General features: G+C 42.5%; 1 protein-coding gene across 2 annotated transcripts in view; it reads right to left on the bottom strand.

The window, feature by feature from the left end:
- The window catches only part of pcdh17 (protocadherin 17), a 66,587-nt gene extending 46,234 nt beyond the window's left edge, over positions 1-20,353 (bottom strand). The window contains exons 1-2 of one of the 2 annotated variants that reach the window (XM_005932660.2): positions 19,542-20,353; positions 15,982-18,777 (exon numbers count right to left, since the gene is read on the bottom strand). In XM_005932660.2, coding sequence (XP_005932722.1) covers positions 15,982-18,477 — 2,496 coding nt within the window. In that variant the 5' untranslated portion in view covers positions 18,478-18,777; positions 19,542-20,353. The remainder of the gene's footprint in view (positions 1-15,981; positions 18,778-19,541) is intronic. The other variant, XM_005932661.2, reaches the window with a different exon arrangement.
- Positions 20,354-20,779: the final 426 nt, after the last annotated feature.

The raw sequence follows: 20,779 nt of genomic DNA, 5'->3' as shown, positions 1-20,779 counted from the left end.
TGGGAGTGGGGGCTTTTCTTCATTAGATAGGGCTAAGTAGCACTTTAGAGGCTTTTATGTATAGTCGCATAAACAGCGTGACCTCTCCATTGCATATTCATTCCTCGCCAGCAAACACACAATATTCATAATTTGTATGCAACCACTCTGATTGATTGTCTATTATTTTTGGTTGACCATACAGCAGCATTAGAGAAACTATTAGGGGCCCAGCAGAGTGCACGGAGTCGCCCAACTGGCACAAGGGCTTTTTTAAAATTATTATTCTTAGTCTTTATTTAAGAAACGCTGCACTGAAAAGAAATCAGAAAACAGAAAAGAAAGAGATGAATTGTTATTCAAACCACACCATAGTATAAAAGACTAAAATCAACGATAGGTGAGAAGAAAAATAGAAAGACAGCCTGTGTGATTACTGATGATATATCATTCCATTTGAAGAAGAGCCTCAGCAAGTGCATAATATATATAATTTTCTCTTCTGTCTACAAATGACTACTTTGGTAGCATTTCTAAGGTAGGATCTTTATGTGCAACTGGGATTGCTGCATCTGCCTTTAAGAGTAACAGCTATGAAAGAGTCTATCAGTTCTAAGAGCTGCTTTTGTAAAGCACATTCATCTATTTGTAATAATGTTTGTCGTTTAATTTTCCAGACTAAATTACTTGGAGAGCATGAAAAGAACACTCTGGGGGATAAACGCAGCCCGAGTCTAAGAGATGGTCAACAAAGCATTGTTAAAATCTTATTCTTAAGCCTGTCATTATCATCTTGAGAATCAACTCACGCACAATAAGAAAATGCAAACCTCTGGAGAGAGTGCATATCCTTGAACTTGTTTCCCTGGCTCGCACTTACACACAAACTTCACACACACACTCTCACAGGTACAGGAGATCTGACAACCTAGCCTGTTTTATAATGCATGAAAAATCAAACGATGGGGTAAACTACATCCTGCATAAACAAAACGCCACAGACGGCTTGTGTCTTAATACGCAGTGATAGAGAACAATCTGTTTACCGCAAAATTATAATACATATATATAAATATAATTACCAGTTTTTAACTCCTTTGCAAGTAATTGTTTTATTAATTGGCTGATTAAGCCCGTACTGAGCGAATCATCCTTATCTAACTAAAACGAACAACATTTCATAAACAACAATAATGCTGACCAACATCCCCTTGGGGAAAGATTACAATTATCTGCCACACTGGCAACACACAACAGATGCTATGTACTATGGCAAACTGTCAGTGTCTCTTTTTTTTTTTCATTCCTTTTCCTAAATGAAAGTAAACGAAATGAATGTGACCCACTTTATGATGCATCTGTGGTATGAAAATGCTCCATTCATAAAGAAGATTGATCTGATCAGACCATCAATGAGGGACATCCAAATGACTCTTAATAAATATTTAATGTTAATAAAAGCATCCTCTTCCTATACATGTTAGAAATCTTGAAATCCAGACACTGGAGGTTTTGTGTATACAAGTGCATACCTTAAAAGCCAGTAGTGCGATACTAGTAGTACTATAATACCATGTGGGGTAGTTACTCTATTAGGCATTAGCGAATACTGCCAATCAGAGGTATGACAGTTTTGTCATTTTTTTAATCTTTTTTTTTTTTCGTTTACCTATAACATCCTCCCAAAACAGAATCATTCTAGACATATTTTTCAAACATAAGAAACAAAAAAGAAACCCTAAGAATGCAATATTGTAAAATTGCACTGCCTGCTCACCAGCTGCTGTACATTTGTCTTTAGGCAAACCAAATGTGGGATTGCTGAAATGCCATGCAAGTGGGATATTCAAGCAGTAAAATTAATTCCAGTTTCATAAGGGTGGCATTGGCACAATTCACATCCTAACAAGCTGCAAACTAAATTCAAATTGAGTGAATTCCTATGACTGACCGTGGGGTTTTGGAATTGAGTGAGAAGTCTGCCATAATCCTCTTCTACCAGACCGGGGAATTGGTCTCTACATGTGTCAGGGTATCAGTGTATGTGTTCATCTGTGCATGTGTGTGTCATTGTATTATCCATGTTGTGAGGAAATAAGACTGTTTACACAGCCACATTATGAGTACCTACAGATCTTTTGGGGACAAAAGCAGGTTAGCATAAACTTAACTTAAATGAATTCATGTTTAAAGGGCAAAACTCAGTTTAAGGCTATACTTTACAAGTTCTAGGGCACCTAAGTAACAAATTCAATAGCATAGTCCATGAAAACTGCATATATTTAACTCAAGTTGAGAAACTCAGACCTATATAGGTAGATCATTGTATTATAAACTATATAATAAATCCAAGCTGTTACTAGCCAATAGATTGTGTTTGCTTGATATGCCCACATGGACTGAAACTTGGATTTTCCTGCCAGTGTTTTGATATAAACACAAACTCATGACTGAAGGATTTCATATCAGCCTTTACTCCATTTTTGCTATTGTTTTAAATGGCCCTGAAGTATTGGACACCATGAACAGAGGTCAAAGTTCAAGCAATTTGAGCTTTGACCACTGTGAGTCCACAAACTCATGACAGTGCTTACTGCAGGTGTGCTTTGGTCAACACAGCAACAAACTGTTGAGGTGTCGCTTAAGCCATTTAAAATTATTGGTTTCAGAGCTCAGTGGTGTTGCTGGCACACTGTGTCTCAAAGGGCCACAGAAGTTATGATTAGGCGAGTAGGGTAGGTCTGCCAAAAAAGAATCTAAGTCAGTATAAATGTCCCACCGTGGGAAAATGTGTGCGTGTGTGTGTGTGTGTGTGTGTGGATCCAGTGAAGGAATATATTTATTAGCCAGTAAGTGTGCCTTTAGTGATGTCATTCCAAAACCAAACTCACCAATTTCCAACATGTTTATTTAATTGCTTTATCATATCATATCATAAACACTTAGGAATTAGGCACATCTTGCTCATACTGAGATATACCCAATTTTTTCTTCTGAACTGCCACGATTCCTCCTGATTTAGTTGCCGTCATTGCCTGATGTGAGCCCATAAGAAGATGGGTGCACAGAGTGATTAAGCTGACACCAAATTCTAAAACGTGCCATCCAAATGAAGAAAACTGCAGAAACTGAGACTCAGCACCGACAATAGTTCATTCATCTGACCAGATAAATAATGTGTCATTTCAAAAGCTCTTTCAAAAGATCAGATACACCATTAGAGGATCTGTTGGGAAATTCTATGCTATGCTACCTAGCAACCCTTCATATCTTTTGTTAAAAGTATGGCAGCTTATTAACACATAACCCCAAAGTTATTAGTGTACTCGATGTGTTAGATAAAATGACTGCTTATTTTTATATATTACTGAGAAAACATATCAGTCATTTCTAAGTATGTTTATATCCTTGTTCTGGTGTTCTAAGGGTAGGCTGGAGGAGGTTTGAGATTAAATTGTTTTCTCATCTCAGTTTTTATAGTCTTTACTGTATTTTGCCGTGGAAAAGATAAAATAATAGGACGTTTTTGGCGAGCCACTATGACCTGTAGCCTCAGTTTTCCCGGCCTTAGCTGACATGAGTGGCACTAAGTGCGGTCTTCTGTATCGAGATGCTCTTCTGCACACCGTGGTTGTATTGAGTGGTTATTTGAGTTAATGCTGCATTTGTATCAGCTCTGTAATATTTTATCGTTTTTTAGACCATCCTCTGTAAAACCTAGAGATGGCTGTGCAGGAAAATCCCAGTAGATCAGCAGTTTGTGAAATACTCAGACCAGCACACCTGTTAATACCAGGCAGGTTCAGAGTCTCTTAAATCCACTTTCTTCCCCATTCTGATGCTCAGTGGCTATAATGTGATTGGCTGATTAGATATTTGCATTAACGAGCAGCTCAACAGGTTCCCCTAATAAAGTGTGCAGTGAACGTATGTGAATGAAGTGGTGACTGAGACGAGTGTATATTCATATACTATTCTGAAGCCAGAATAATGAAGTGCAGTCGCAGTTATGTGCAGAGCAGTATAATGAGGCAGCCTGTTCGGTAGTTGGCACTCAAATACCAAGCCAAAAATAATTATATAGGACCTGCAAATTAAATAAAATTGCCCTAAATTACAGCCTCCTAAAAAAAAAAAGAGGCAGACTGGAACATGTTGTGACCATATCTCTATTTTCCAAAAAGTACGCCTTGTTCTAATCTTACTCAAAAATTAAAGGCCTTGTTAAATTTGCAGTCATCTTCTGCAGTATTACTGTATGGATGGAGTTCCTACCAGCACTGCCGTTTAGAGCAGGGCGATATGACAAAAATATTCATCACGATATAGATTTGAAAATTTGCAATAACGATATAACTGACGATAATTGACACTAGACAAAATACTTTGCAACTCCACAATTTTATTAGTGCAAAAAACCCCATCAATGTATTTTCACTTAAACAAGCAGCTGTTTTTTGCATTAAATTTATATAAAAATGTAACACTACAAATGCAAATTCCTTCTTGCTGACAGTTTAACCAAAAGGCATTTCCAGTGGAAATTGGCAGACATATCCTCAGCATAACCAAGTATAATATCCACAAAACTTAAAAAAAGGTTATACACACACAATACGGTAATATTATGTTGAAGCACCGTACGTATCACTCCGCGAGGCTCCTGCCTACGATAGCCGTAATGCTCCAACAATCCATCAAGCGGTGCGGGTTCGTAGCTAAGCAAAGTCGTACTAAAACATTTGACAGATTTTTGAGCGCCATGTACCACATAAAATCATTTCGAGGTCAGTAAACACAACCAGAATTCATACATAAGGCACACGGGACTATAAGGGGCACTGTCGATTTTCAGAAAAATCAAATGATTGATTTTAAGTGTGCCGTATTTTCCAAAAAACACGGTAATAATGACGGTCCGCTGGCACGCTCTACCAAAAACAGTGCTTTGTTGTGTATCAGATGGACGAAACAGCATTTTTACAAACCAATTCTGGTTCATCCGTTTCATTCAACGATCCGCTTTCGCCCTTGTCATTCTCCGTCGCCACCGTGCCTTTTTCGCCATGTGCGTATGAAAACAAAGGCACGCGCATGTGCGTTTTACCCATATTCTATCCCGATATTTAATGTTCTTATCGTTGCCCAACATTATACCGGTATTACCGTGAACGGTATGATACGGCCCAGTCTTAGCTGCCATCTCTGCAGCCAGCTCGCAGAAAACTTTTCTGAAGAGGAGGGGCATCACATCACGGCATGTTTGTTCTTCTATCAACACAATCCACATCTGTGGCAGTTTAGCCTCAGGAGTAAATGATAAATGTGGCTTTTGGCATACATATTTATTCCAACACACAAAAACCCTTAACGCAGCAGTTTGCCAGCTTTCTAAAATAGCAGTGTTGTTTTCCCTCAATGCTTGAGACATTTTATGTAGACTAACCAGCTGGTCTGGGAAGCTTACAGCTGGGACCAGTCTTAGTATTATTGATAAAAGAAAATATGTGAACTTGGGGTAAAAGAAAAGTGAATGAGGATTGGGAGATAGAGGACTTTAGCTAAAGCTACATTATTTATACACCTTTGAAACTGAGGGGAAAGCATGAAAAAAAGAAAAGGTGTGTAGTGTATGATGATCTTGATGCACTAGATACTAATCATTCAGTACTTGCTCATCAATAGTTACAAAAGCTCTGCAGTTAACTGAAGTCATGAGTCAGCTTTGACCTTCCTTAACTCATTATTCCAACGCCAAGTCAGCCCGAAAATCTAAAGCAGAGCTAACACACTGTTCATATCTAAGTGTAGGAAAGAGCAGGAATATAGTATTTGAGCACTAAGCACTTTTCAATTTGAAGTAAAAAGTCTGACAGCTTGATAAATATGCTTGTTTGTTTTGGTTCAGAAGACTGACAGCCCCCTAATGTCTGTTCACTAAATATGAACTTTATGGTGACAACAAGACTTGAATGTTCAGCTATCGAATCAACAAATCACGGCAATTCAGTGCATTTAGGCCTGCAGCCTGGTCTTGAGCATCAGAATGGGGAAGAAAGGTGATTTAAGCAATTCTGGATATGGCTGGCCTGAGTATCTCAGAAACTGCTGATCTACTGAGACTTTCTCCACACCACCATCTCTTGGCTTTGAAGAAAAAGGTAGTGAAAAGAGAAAATATCCTGTGAGCGACTGTTCTCTGGGTGAAAACGCCTTGTTGATGCCAGAGATCAGAGGAGAATAGCCAGGCTGCTTGGAGGTGATAGGAAGGCAACATTAACTCCAAAATCCACTTGATATAACCAAGATGTGCAGAAAAGCATCTCTGAAAACACAACATGTTAAAACTTGAAGCAAATGAGTCTCGGCAGCAAAAGACCACACCAGCTCACCAAAATTAGACAACAGACGGGTGGATTTGGTGTAAAGAGCATGAAAGCATGGATCTAACCTGCAGCCGTTCAGATTGGTGTTGGTTGTGCAATGTTTGCAGGGATTGTTTTGGTTTTGGTTTTTTTGCTACACTTTGGGTCCCTTAGTACCAAATGAGCATTGTTGGTGGTTTAGTCCATCCCACTATAACCACAGTGGACCAGTCTTCAGATGGATGCTTCAAACAGCATAACACAAAATATCACAAAGCTCAAATCATCTCACACTGGTTTCCTGAACATGACAATGAGTTCACTGCACTCAAATTGCCTCCATAGTCATCAGATCCCAATCCAATAGAGCGCCTTTGGTATGTGGTGGAACAGGAGATTGATATCATGGATGTGCAGCTGACAAATCTGCAGCACGTCAATACGAACAGAAATCTCTCTGAGGGGTGCTTCTAGCACTTTTTTGAATCTGTGCCATAACGAATTTAAGGCAGGCCTGAAGGCAAAATTGTCCCCAACCCGGTACTACCAAAGTGTGCCTAAAAAGTTTGCTGGTGAGTGTATGATTACTGATAATAACTATTAAAGGGGTGATAACATTGAAAGGGATGCACAGAGCCAGTCCAGCCAAGCACAGTTGTTAAGCTAAGTTAAGCAAACAGTCTGTTTGCTATAGCAAGAAATAGTTAGCAAATAGCAACAGCCAGAGACAAAGGCTATGTAAGTTACCATCTCCATGTGTTTATGTTTAAAGTGACTACATTGAAACTGTAAACTGCCCCAGGATAGCCCCACCCTCACCTGCATGTTTCATACGACAATGACAAAAGCAGTTTTTTTTAGGCATATCACCTACACCTAGTTAAAATACTTGTATATGGCACACAGTCAAAATGAGGCTCAAGCTAATATTTTGGTAATATTGTCAGGAATTGCTGCAATTATTATGCAAAGTTCATTCTAAATGGGGAAGAAAAGAATTCTTCTTTAATATCTAATTAAATAATGGGGATTTACACAAGTAACTAGAAATATCTGCAGAGTAGGGCAAACACTCAAGAATACATAAAAGACATTCATAAAATAAACTCACCAAGTCTGTATCCTTCAGCTTTTGGAGTCATTTGTAATAAGCTAGTATTTGACTTCAGCTTATGTTCACATTTTCCAACTAATTATTAAACCCTCTCATCTTGTACTTCTCCAACATGTATTCTATTTTTATTTAGGGAAAAAAAAGAAAGAAAGAAAAAGCTTTTTTTTGTAATTTAGTGCTAAAACAAGCCATCACAAATTGTGGTCTTGTTTGTGGGTTAACAAGACAGAAGCTGAGCGCTTGTGAACAAAATCATTAAAGAGCAAATTATTCCGTTTGAATTGATGGAGGAAGAGCCATTCTGTGGATGAAAGGATTTTAGATATTTCCCCAAAGCACCAAACCAAGGCCAGACGCAGATACATAAATACACACACACAGAAAAAAAGGCACAGAACGCGTGCATATGTCTAATATCAATACATGCACAAGTGCACATACACACACCTGGGTTCTCCCTGTCTGCTGCAGATGGACTATGTTTCACTTCAAGGTGACCTATCTACTGTACATGTATCGGGTCAGCGGGGGTGAGGCAGCTTAGCCAAGGAAGGAATGGAAGACAGAAAGGATACTGTCCGTGCACCTGGGTAAAGGCTGACAGGAAAGGCTTTAGGATAATGCTCCGTTGTCAAAGTTCCGGACGCTGGTTTCTCTCGCTCTCTTTTAAGTGTGTCTATGGTGCATTAAGAATCTGTCAGAGCAGCTTTAGTATTAATCAGCGAGCCCACAGAAGAAACAATCGCACATAATCTCGCGCTCTAAACCCCGGTGACCTTCTCTTCAAATGCATAGATGAACTCCCCTTCAAACCACAGTCATTTAAAGACACACGGAGAGGCAAGCGCACACACACACGCACACACACTCTCACAGGCCCTGGCACCAGCGCTGGTAATTTGTTTCCTCCCCACTCTCACCCTCCCTTGCAGACTACCTGATTGGTTTCTCCCACGGCTGCACCCATGTCTCTCCACCTGGGAGTACATCGACTCAGCGTGTCAACGTGACCTCAGAAGAGGACGCAGTTTTAGACAGTGTGTATGTGCATGTGTGTGTGTGTGTGTGTGTGAAGAGAGACATTTTACCCCATCAATCCAGGGAGTAGAGACGAGGGGAGAGGGAGAAGGAGAAGAGAGGAAACAGGAGAAAAGGAGACAAAGTTCCATTCATCATCTCAGCAGCGTTGAGAGTGTATAAAAAGCAAGACGCATTCAGAGTCATCACTGAGCCAACGCTTCCATCGTGGAACTTCATTTATTAGGACAGTGCGCAGATCAATACGCCAGACATATACACCCTGTACTGTTGACAAGATAATCTCATCATTATGAATTTGGCTTGGGTCGTCAGTAACATGAGCAATCGCGACGCTTATCAGAGATGACAAGAGCAGAAAGAAAGGGAACCCTAAAATGGGGAGAGAAAGAAAGCACGGGAAAGCCAGGGAAGAGCGAGCGAGCGCGAGTTCTTCTTTTACTAAACAATGCTCAGAGTGATAGATAATGAAAAACAGTATTTCAGTACCAAACAGAGCAAAAATCAATAAGAAATGGAGCAAACCAGCAATTGATCTGTATGCTAAAGGCCCCAAAAAGATTTCTTTCTAAGACATAAACCCAGAGAGGGGGGCCAATTGAGTACATCTGTGTAGTACAATAGAAAAAGATGAGACCGGCCAAATATCCCATTTTCAATACACCATTAGCAGTCTGCATCGCCGTCGCTACCCCGAAGAGCAGGCAGAGGCGACGTCTGACAACAAATCTTGTGTGCCCACCACTTAAAGGGCCTTTTGTTTAGACAATAACATCTGAGAGCGCCGACTCATTCGCCTCTGTTGCCACAAACACATAACAGCCACTGCAAAACACAGCGGCTGTCAATTCCCTTCAGACGCGCGCAGGGCTTTAGACATGGGAGTCAGATTTCAAACTGCGCTACAGATAAGCTGGAACAGAAGAGACAGTGGGATCTCTGGATCGCGCTTATTAGAGCGTCAGAGGTTCGCAGAGACATTCACAGCACGTGCACGCAAAAAACAGAGACTGGCAGAGTGAGGAAACAAAAAAACAAAAAAAGATGCTCCTCATATTGCAGCAAATTGTAATTTCCTGATTGGGAAGAGTGTAAGGAGAGAGTGTACTCTCCCAATCGGTAGTGATTGCGTAAAGGGAAAGAAGTTGTTTGGAAACAGACTGTTTTTGACACGCAGTTAGGTGAATTTAGAGGACATAAAACGGTACTCATTGTGTATCCCTCCAATCAATTAATCTCATTACTAATGTAGCTGTGGAAGTGCTGAACTGTAAAAGGCAAGGACATGGGGAGAGAGTGAGAGAGAAGGAGAGAGGCGAGCGGGATAAATCACTCCTCTAATACTAATGAGATAGAAGGTGAGAACAGATTCGCATAACTCATTCTTTCGGCTGCGTGTTGTTTCTGCAGCACATGCCTAGGGGGCACGGTGAAGGAAGATGTGGCAGAAATAAAAGCTCTCTCCGGTTGGACCGGCGCCAAGACACAGCGGAGCGAGCGAGTTCTACTTTGTTTGACTTTGAAAGTGTTTGATTTACAGCAAGGAGACCCAGCTGCTGGCAGCTCAAAGAATGCATTGCCACGCCGTGTGCAGCACGCAGCCGTCGGTGTGCTTGTGTATGTTAGCGCGCATTACTGTGTGGTCACTTTTATCTATACCCATCTATTGCTGCGGCTGCGACTCCCCGCTGCCTAAAACGTTAAGTCTAAAGACCCCAGGAGGGATCTAAGAGTCTTCAGGGGGCAGGCGGCCACTACAGGGAAGCCCATTCCAATCTGAGGGAACCAGCAAGACCGGTGCTTCAGAGCACAGCTGGTGGTAGCTCTGAGGGTATGTGTGTGTACGCACACAAACCCCCCCACAAACACAGGTAGACACATGGTAGCTGAATGCTAGATTCCTCCACTGTGAAGGTTATGCTTTATGTTGTGTTCTCGTTTGTTTGGGAGCTCTGTTAATGCCTGGTTGGCTCCTTGTGCCTGACTTGTTTGAGCACAATGCCAGCAGCAACAACGTAACTAGGGACATGCACAAATGTTTATTTATCGCAATCTTCCGTCTTCCTTTTTTTTCTCCTCCTCCTTTTATGAAATATGACACGTCGGAGGGTATTCTCTATAAAAAAGAACACCTTACAGTAGAATGGTTGTAAAGTGACAGCATCGACGGTGTAGGCGTGCACCTGCCAGTGTCAGCGTGGTCAGGAAAATAAGACACAACGGCAGCCAACATCAGCTCATGGTCTCAGCAGCCTTGTAATTACAGAACAGCAGAGTAATTAATAAGTCGCAAAGGACTCGCCAGCCCGCATATGAAAAGTAAACCAAGCTAATCAACGGCACTTGCTGCTCAATGGAATGACATGATAAGATGAAGCTCTGGTGTCAGGGAATTAGGCAGAAGAGTGCTGCTCATCCACTCCACCTCTATTACACACAAACACACATAGAGGCACACACAAACACACAATAACTAAGGAGTGGATGTCTACTGACAGGCCACAGTCTTATTATCATGCCCATGTCATCTCCAATAGGCTGCTTCCTACTGAACCAAGAAAATTGGTTTAATGTGTCCGGCCAATTTGGCTATCACAGAGCTCAACTTGTGTTTTCATATCCTGTTTCTTTCTCTACCCTCGCAAAAAAAAAAAAAGAGAATACAATTCTTCCATTGCCTTGCACTGTCACCCCGGTGGGTCTGTTAAAAATAATGAAATTACGCAGCGCACAGCCACGGCAGCTCGCTAAAAGGACATCTAAATAACACCAAAACATGGCACTCTTTACATACAGCACATTGTTTTTGTCTCTTCTATATCCGTTTCAGTTTGATCCACAGTTTGATTTGACTTGAGTTTAAGTTACAGAGAAGGAGTGCGAGTGTGTAGCGGTGAGCATATAGTCAGGGGCCAACATTTCAATTATTCAGCAGGGTTACTTGGATTTTTGAAAACTTGCAATAAATAAAACATTGACTTCTACAGCTGCAGTGAAATCTCAAGCAAATTCACCGGATACTCGTAGCATCTGTATTTGCAATGAACTGTTAATTGCACGAATGGAAGTTTTATGCCTGTGAGCCTGTGTGATGTTTTCTGTGTCTAAAGAAAACATTAACAGTGAGCGAGGAAGACAAAGACAACAGATGTGTGCGTTACTACCACACCGGACTTTTCTAAAGTCTTTCAGGTAACTTTTCTAAAAATCTAAAAGCGTCACAGCCCCACAAGCAGAGGGGAAAACGAAACGCACCCTAAGGACAGGAACGAAGCGAACAAACGCTCAAATTCTGCTTCTGTCAGAGAGTCTGCGTCTTCTGTTTCCATCTTGGCCGGCGTTCTTGCCCACCGTCTTCCGCCCATTTCCACAAATACGTAGCCAGAGACCGTCGATGCTTATCGTGACATCTTCCGCTTTCCTCTGATTTGTTAAATGATTTATTAATGAAAGAGGATGCAAACATAGCTGCTGTTCTGTGCATTACAAGAGCTGCTACAGCAAAGCTGTTGAAGTGCGCACCTTTGCGAGCACCACAGATGAAAATGCCAATAATGGCAACTAATAAACAAAAGCGTTTCTGTGTTTTGGCTTAAGAGAGATGTCCTAATTTACAGCACTTCCCTCAGGCAACGCTCTACTGGTATCTATCATATGAGCTTTGGGGAGATAAAGAAAAAAATAAAAGCGCTTATTAATAATTCAGATTTTCAGTGTGTAGCGTTATGTACAGTAGCAGCAGGTTTATTTGAGGAAATATGAAGATATACCCTGAGGTAAGCTGATATTTTTTAAGGACTGGCAAGCTCAAATAAAATTAATCTTGCCCAGTGACTCAGAGCCTCAACTGGGGGACAAATGCACACAAATTCCAAAATTTTTTTTTTTTTTTTTTAACTGTCTCCCATTCCTGAAATGACTGCCTGCGCATCCAGTTGCTATGCTGTCGATCAAGGTTTCAGTGCGTACAGGTTTACCAAACTTGTTCCAACAGAAAGCTCCGGAGGAAAGTAGTTATCTAAAGATGAAGGGAGAGAAATGAAATAAAGAGTGCTTTTCTATTCACTGCCTCAGTGGCCACTGAGGTGTGGGAGCAATTTCAATACAATGCACAGCGGAGGCTTTGATAAGACTTTTCAGCGGCATCCTCAAAAACAGTCTTCACACGTGCATCTGTGTGTTTGGGTGCACGAGCGCGCACGTTTCTTGGAGGAAGGGCGTTTCAACGTTCGGACAAATACAAGATTGTCACGCTCATAAAAGAGTAGGGGCTCTGTCACGGAGCCTGCCAGCTAAAGGCTTAAATCACACGCCTGGAATACACAATGACGTTAAACCCACACACATCCACACACACTCACACAATCTCCCTAAATTATGCAGAGTAAGACCATTCCTCGAAGCATCAATTTTCAACATCTGCTCCGGCTACATTGCTGGCAGGTATGTGCTCAGTCTAAACAGTGATTTTTTATTTTGTTTGTTTCTTCTTCTTAGTAAGTACGCTTTTCAAATGATCACAGTCACCACACTTGACGTTTGTTTTTATTCCAGGAATATTTAATTCACCGAATAGGATTTTGGATCTTTTTATTGTGTGTGAACTCAATCCCAAAATTCCATAAATTCAGATATTGTCACTCAAAGAAGTGCGGCTGCTCGCCTGGCAAATCCACAAGAAAAAGAAAATGCTATATTTCATGTGTATGAATGTCTGGCATTTCTCATTAGAGCAGCAGGGAGTCTTCTTTGCAAATGACAAGTGACAGTGTCAAGTCAGCAGAGACTGGAGCCCCGTTCCTCCCCGTCACCCCACACAAGGCAGAATGCCGCCACCTAAAGGCAGCTCTTATAGCCTTCCTCACACCCCCTTTTCCTTTCTTTTCTTTTTGCCTTTGTATTACTTGCACCTTATTAACGCGAACGGTCTCCCACTAAGACGAGAATCTGCTTAATTAGAGTTTTGTGGTGAATCTAATTAGAAACAAAACGAATCAATATGATAAAATATGGGCCGTTTGAACGCCATGACACAAGGTGTCTCTAACTGTTTGGTTACAGTGATGATGTCAGCTGTTCACAAAAGTAAAAGAAATGGAAAAAAAGTGGAAGGTGCATACTAGGTGCACATGGCTGCCTAAAGCATGCTCGTGACAGATTGGACTTAAGTGTGAAGTGATGAAAAGTAATTCCTTCTTCCCGAACACTGAGACAATTTGCTGCAGACTGGTCTTAACCTTGATTCTACGCTAAGTAATTCCCTTCAACGCCTTAAGCAAAATTAGGCATCATTACTTATCATCCATCTTCTTATTCCAGGAATTCTCTCTACAAATGAATCTGGCACTGTGGTGACAATGATAAGGGCAGCAGAGCTCTGCTGATGTGTTCGTATTATTCCCTTCTCCCAGCTAGAAACCAACCCTAGCCTTTCTGCCAGCTCACTGCTATAAAACATCATTAGAGGCTGGAGTATGGAGAAAGACTGGAAGTTGAAGACAACTACAGCGGCTCTACTTGGAACAAGTTTGGTAAACCTGTATGTACAGATGAAGACAGCGGCACTGAGGTGCCCTTGTGAAAGTGATTGACCATGCGATATGCTCACCAAGTTTATCCATCTCCTTATTTATTTTTTTCCCATATAGCCTCTCCTTTGTGACAACTGTAGTGACAGATGGGCTGAGAGGCCTTGGGATCGATAGAAGGGGAATTCTGTCTTTGTTTCCTGACATTTTTCCCATAGCCACGCTAGCCGACTCAGGTTACTTACTGTCCACGCGCAGGGAGAAGCGAGGATGGAGTAGGGAGGAGGGAGGAATGAGATACGCTTCTGTAAAGCCTCTGAAGAAACTTAATGCCTCAGGCCATCTCCCTCTACACAGGTTTCTGTTGAATAATACAACAGAGCACCCTGAACGCCTGATGCGTCGAAGGGGACCGTCTGTAAACAAGACACCAAGGAATGTGTTGTTGCCTTTCCTGCTAGTTTCCCCTTTGACAGTCTGAATAAAGAGCGAAAAGGAAGCTCTCAAACTGTATGTGTGTGTGTGTGTGTCTGTGTGTGAGACAGCCTTGTGTTGTCCAATTCATCATCACTACATTAACAGAGAAACAGCCTGCAGAAAGGCCCAGCAATTATTCTCTCTCTCTGATTAGGAAGCCTTAACGATCTTTTTGCTGACCCTTGCCCTGTGCAGCTGGTTCATAATAGAAGCAGGGATGAGGCTGAGAGTGAGAACAACAGACAGTGGTCTTCCTCCCTGGTGGGAATATGTCACATCTGATCACCGTCACGATCAAGTCCTCATCCACTGAAAGCAGTGGGGAAGCAAAAAATGTAAAACAGAAAAAAAAGAAAAAAAGAAAAAAGCTAAAAATTAATAAAGTGCAACTGGCAAAAATGTCATGCCCTAACAGTGTCAAGCAGTATAAGACTATGATAGAAAATTCAGTGCCAAATCATAGCATATGTTCTCTCAAGGTATATGTTCTCTCATAGCATTGTCAGATGAAAAACCAACAAGCACTTGGAGAGAGTGGGGAAGAAGATGGAGGTTCTTTTAGCAGGAAGAAACTTACAGAACCAGAATCAGGGTGGGCGGCCGCTTTGGCCAGAATAACGGGTAAATATCGTAATAAGGGTAAACTGTGCCACGACTGCCCATTATCCCCAGCATTACATACCAATGTCTTAAGCAGGCTCTAATCCTTGTCTGACACGACAGACTTTTAATGGGCTTAAGGCCAAAGACACAGAGAAGTTATCACATTAGAGGCTTATACACCCAGTACTCCGCTCAAAGACTTATGAAGTAGCTGTGAAAATAGGTACAATCTGCTAATCTCTAGGAATTAAAACCCACTAGAATAAACCTCATATAGCTATAGAATTTCATGTCTCACCAAAAGAAAAGGGAGAAAAGAAAAAAAGAAAAAGCATCAGTCACAACTTGGAGGAGCTTCACTATCACTAAGACATCTGTTGCTGTCACTCTGTATATGTTTAAATTGAGAAAATATTCAGGTAAAAATCATTTAAACAAAACTGATCTAGATGTAATTTTTTGGATTAAAGCAAGAACATTTCTTTGGAATTATGACAATGGTCCAAAATAGGATATATACCTGCTTATAACACACGCTAAGCTCTTGACTCCACAGCAATGAGATGACAGCGACCGAAAACTGATTTCAAAAGCCTGCCGTGACATATTCCAAGCACAACCGATTTGTGTTGATGTCACTGGCTCTGTTCTATGAGAGCACCAGAATGACTGTTTAATCCTTCTAATGCTCACCCCCCCCCCTTCCTTTCTTGTCTTTGTCTCAGTGCTTCTGGGCCTCTCTGCCTGTCCTTGTCTTTTTTTTTTCCTTTCATTTTATAAAACAAGGGGTGGGGGGCTGATACAGGAAGTGGGACCTTTGTGAGTCCTGTGACGTAAAAATGGTGGCACAACAGTGAAGGAGTGCAATTTCTCTTACCTGTATGATGGACATGCGGTTAGTAGGTGTGTCTGTGGTGCTGGTGACTGGGCCTGTGAAGCTGGTGTGGCATCCCACGTGGCCTTGGGGCACGCTGAGGTTATTGGCAGTGGGTTTGAGGTACATGACCTCTGACCTTGGTGAGCTGAGTGGCAGACGTGTCTGGTAGTCAAAGTACATGGGAGAGGTGGCCAAGGAAGGGCTGCTTACCACATTCATCACATTCATGGCATCCCGCTCCTCCACCTCGCTCTGCACCAGCATGATGTCGTTCTTGTTAATCTTCTTCTTCTTCCCTTTCCCCAGCTGCGGGTGCGAGTACTCTGCAATGCGACAATTGTAAGTGCGAATCTCCTTGTTTTCCCGCTTGCACTTGATAGCTATGGTCACCATGGCAGCCAAAAGCATGATAGATATGATGCTAAGAGTTACAATAAGAGGCAAAGACATGTCCCAGTTCTGATTGTCCTTCATGTGCGGCAGTCCATCAGGAGGTCGTCCATTGGAGGCCTTGATGATGAGCCTGGCGGCAGCGGTCAGAGTCGGCTTGCCGTGGTCCGATACTCGAATGATCAGCTCAACAATGGGGCTCACGTCATCCCAGAATGGGTGAGCCGTTCGTACCTCGCCGGTCACTGGATCAATCTCAAAGAGATGTTCCTCATTGCCATCTGATATCTCATAGGTAAGCCGCCCACTTTCACCGTAGTCATTGTCTACCGCCCTCACTGTGGTGACAATGTAGCCAACGCCAACATTACGTGGCACGTGGATTTCAGCGGTATCATTCTGAAGAAGCGGCAAAACTATGACAGGGATGTTGTCATTGACATCCAGAACACTGATGCGCACTGTAGCATTGCTCTCCAAGTGCGGAGATCCTGCATCCTTAGCCAGAACCTTGAAGTCAAAATATTTTATTTGCTCATAGTTAAAAGATCGGACAGCATAGATGGCTCCATTAGCAGCATTTACATTAACATAGGTGTTGACATCACCCCCACTAACATTGGAGTTAATTATGCTGTAGTACACGGTGCCATTTTGCCCAAGGTCTGGGTCATGTGCCAGAACTGACCCCAGGTATTCCCCAGGTATATTGTTCTCAGGAATCTGAAGAAGGTAGACTGACTTGGTAAAGCGAGGGGTATTGTCATTCTCATCCAGGATCTTTACTGTGAAGGATTTTGTGAAGTTCAGAGGAGGTATGCCGTTGTCTTTGGCCACAATGGTGACATTGTACTCGTCCTGCATCTCCCTATCCAAGGGCCTGTCTGTCACCACTGTGTAAAAGTTGTCATAGTTCTCTTCGAGTTTAAAAGGTACATTACCTAGGACTCTGCATTGAAGCTGCCCATTCCTGCCTGAGTCCTTGTCTGTGACACGGACCAGAGCAATGACAGTGCCTGGAGGAGCTGCCTCACTGATGGCCCCCTGTCTCACAGACACAAAGCCTATAGATGGCCAGTTATCATTCCTGTCAAGCACTTTAACGGTCACTTTACAATGGCCTGGGATTGGATTGGGACCTAGATCCTTTGCCTGGACGTCAATCTCAATAACTGGGCTTTCTTCATAGTCAATTTCACCCTGAATCTTTATGACTCCTGTTCTTGAATCTATGGAGAAAAGCTCTCGGATTCTCTCTGGAGCATAGCCACTAAAGGAATAGACTACTTGTCCATTGTTCCCCTCATCAGGATCGGTGGCATTTAGATCAATCAAGACTTTTCCAGGAGGTGAATTTTCAGGAATTTCCACAACATACGAGGGCTGATCAAACACAGGGCTGTTATCATTGGAATCAATAACTTTAACATTTATCTGCATGGTGCCTGATCTAGGATATTCGCCCCCATCAGTGGCTGACAATATAAGGGTGTGATGGCTTCTTTCTTCCCGGTCCAGTGGTCGTTGAATAACTAATTCTGGGAATTTAGTCCCGTCACCACGGGATTTTACCTCCAAAGAAAAGAGATTGTAGTCATCGCGTGTTATTTGATAGGTTTTCAGGCCGTTTTCCCCTGCATCTGGGTCATGTGCGCTGGTCAGGGGAAAGCGTGTCCCTGGGACTGCATTTTCAGAAATGTCAATATCAATCTGATCCGAAGGAAACATAGGTGAGTTGTCATTGATGTCCTGAATATCTATCTTGATCATGCATATCTCCTTGTCGTTGGCAAACACTTCCATTGAGAGCTGGCACTTGGGGTTTCTCTTACACAATGTTTCCCTGTCGATGCGCTGTTTCGTATACAGCAATCCGCTTTGTGGGTCCACGTCGATGAGATGCGGGGCTGAGTTCTCCAGCACTCTGAAGTTGGCTTTCTTACCCTGTCCTCCCTGCCCAGTCTGTTCAATTCCAAGTCTGGCATCTTTGGCAATGTTCCCAATCACTGTACCCGGACCCTGCTCCTCTGGGACAGAGTAATTCAAGTTTTTCAATGTCAGGGCTTGAGCCCACAAGAGCAGGAAAAAGAAAATAGAAAGATACATCTCCACTCAGTTAAAAGCTGCTATGATCTGTGTTGAAATTAGCCCCTCCTTTTAACTGTTGATATTTTGCTCAAATGTGGTATTTCTGTTATCCAGGACAAAATAAAGAGTTCTGTTCATCATGCGAGGCCTTGACATTTGTCTTTGTGGATTGTTTTTGCTCTGTCGCTCTCTTCCTCTGCGAGCAATCGGTGGCGCTGAGCACCTAATTTATATTCAGCTGAGCATCCAGACTCATCTGAGCAATAATCGGGATCCAGTCTCCAAACAGAATAGTCACTGCAAAGTGTTCAAAACCACCTAAGAAGGAAAACAGAAACAAGATATAGATGTTATAATATACATGAATCAATTAGCCACTCAAATGAAAAGACACTGAGCCGCACTGGCCATTCTGCCAGTAAGAAATCAGATCCACCTCTGAGCCAAAAATGAAACAAAGCTCATGTGTAATTCATCTCCACATTTACGGAGGAAGCTTGTCAATTAGTTAACCTTGGGAAGACACTCCACGCAGCATAAAATATATGGGCAAATAATGATTCTCCTTGTAGCTTATTTACTCCATAAATACCACATCCTCAGTGCATTTTTTTTTCAATCTATCTCTAATGTACAATGGACTACCTGACCCGAGCGCGATAATGGCCCATTCACACATTAGGAGAACTCAAACTGCAATAGGACAACTTCAATAATGTGGTATCATTGCAGGCGTACAACTGAACACGGCCTATTGTGGCGGCTATTTGAATAAGTGTGTATAAAATGAGCCTCTTACACGCATTAACAAATCCGCATAATCCGGATATTTAAAATGAGCCTTATAAAAATTCAGAAATGAGCTGCCAACATCTCAGCACAGCCGTGTAATTCTCTCCACTCGTGCTCTGTGCCTCTCTTTCTCCCTCTTTCTGTGAGAGAGATTCATCGCTCCTTGGAACAAGACGAAGAAGCTGTTGCATCCGCATGCATGGGGATGGTTGCGAGATAAGGTTTGGAAACGAGCAACAGACAGCGGAAAAATAAAAGAGATGTCAAATGATGTCAAATATATAACTTACCAAAAGAAACTGCGCAAATAGTCCAAGGATAGAACTGTACAAAAAAAGAAAAAAAGATAATAACAACAAAAGGAGAAAGACAAAAATTAAAAACAGTCAGTTCCAGCAGGGTTTAGGGAGAGTTTCGTCTCCTTAGCCCACTTCGGTAGGTGCCACCCGTATCCTCCTTCTCCTCTTTGTGAAGAGGGGGAGAGGGGGGAAAGCCACAAGCCTCCAATGCACACGCAGGCTACAGTGCAGCGCAGTGGAAATAAAAAAAAAAGTGCTCCAGAAAAGTATGACTGTAATGTCAATGAGCTGAAGTCCTCTCCGCTGTCTGATTAGGATGCAGCGGCTCGCCTTCTGCCTGCAGTGAGTCACCGTTCTTCGGGAAGGAAAACTGAGAAATACTCTACGAAGAAGAAGAAAGGAGGGGAAAAATCCAGATGTGTGGTAAGGTAGATCCAAAGTGAATATTTGAAAGGCAGTCAGTGTTTTTTCCGCCGTTCCAGACAGCACAGAGTTACTGATTCCCGTAGTGGCATTTTTGTCCTTGCCCGTCGTCCCCGTCAAAGTCCACGCACACACACATGCACACACACACACACACACATATATATATATATATACACACAGATACACAGAGAGACAGCTGCTGAGGTGGTCAACAACAACGCCGCATTCCGGCACAAGTCTCCCCTATATCTGTCAGAAAATGTGTGATTTCCTTCAGCACGCACGCACAGTCGTTATTTACTATTTCGCACACGCAGCACAGCCCTAAGCCCACGGAGCGCTTCCTCTCACTGACTGAACTCCGGACACCGCATGGTGCATTAAACATTGTCGCTACTCCTCTGGCAGCCAATGAATTTGAAGAGGTGGGAAGAGAAGGAGGGGATTCAAAAGCCGCTGTGGGTACTGACTACAAATGATTGGTGGCTTGCAGTTCACCGGTGGCGGATGGGTTTTTTTCAAAACCCAACTCAATGGTGGTTAAAAAAAAAGAAAACGGGCCGTGGGGAAGGGGGGGCAGGCTCGCCGACTGGGGCCAGGATAAAGTGGTTGGAAGTGTCCGTTAAAGCATCAAAAAATAACAAGACGACAGATTTGAATCCAGTGGAAGTAAATTTCTCTGGTACAGAGAGCAGAGACCTCCCTGATCCCGACGTAAAAGCGCCAGTTTAGTTCTTTGGTGCACAACTGTCTTAGTTTTCTTAAGAGGGATTGTGAGTGTTTGGGAAGTGCACGCTTTAGGA

Source organism: Haplochromis burtoni, unplaced genomic scaffold (assembly GCF_018398535.1).
Source record: "Haplochromis burtoni strain Fernald_Lab_line unplaced genomic scaffold, NCSU_Asbu1 Contig_161, whole genome shotgun sequence".
In the NCBI taxonomy this organism is placed as follows: Eukaryota; Metazoa; Chordata; class Actinopteri; order Cichliformes; family Cichlidae; genus Haplochromis; species Haplochromis burtoni.
Note: the sequence above shows the minus strand (reverse complement) of the source record. Positions and strands in the feature narration are given on the sequence as shown.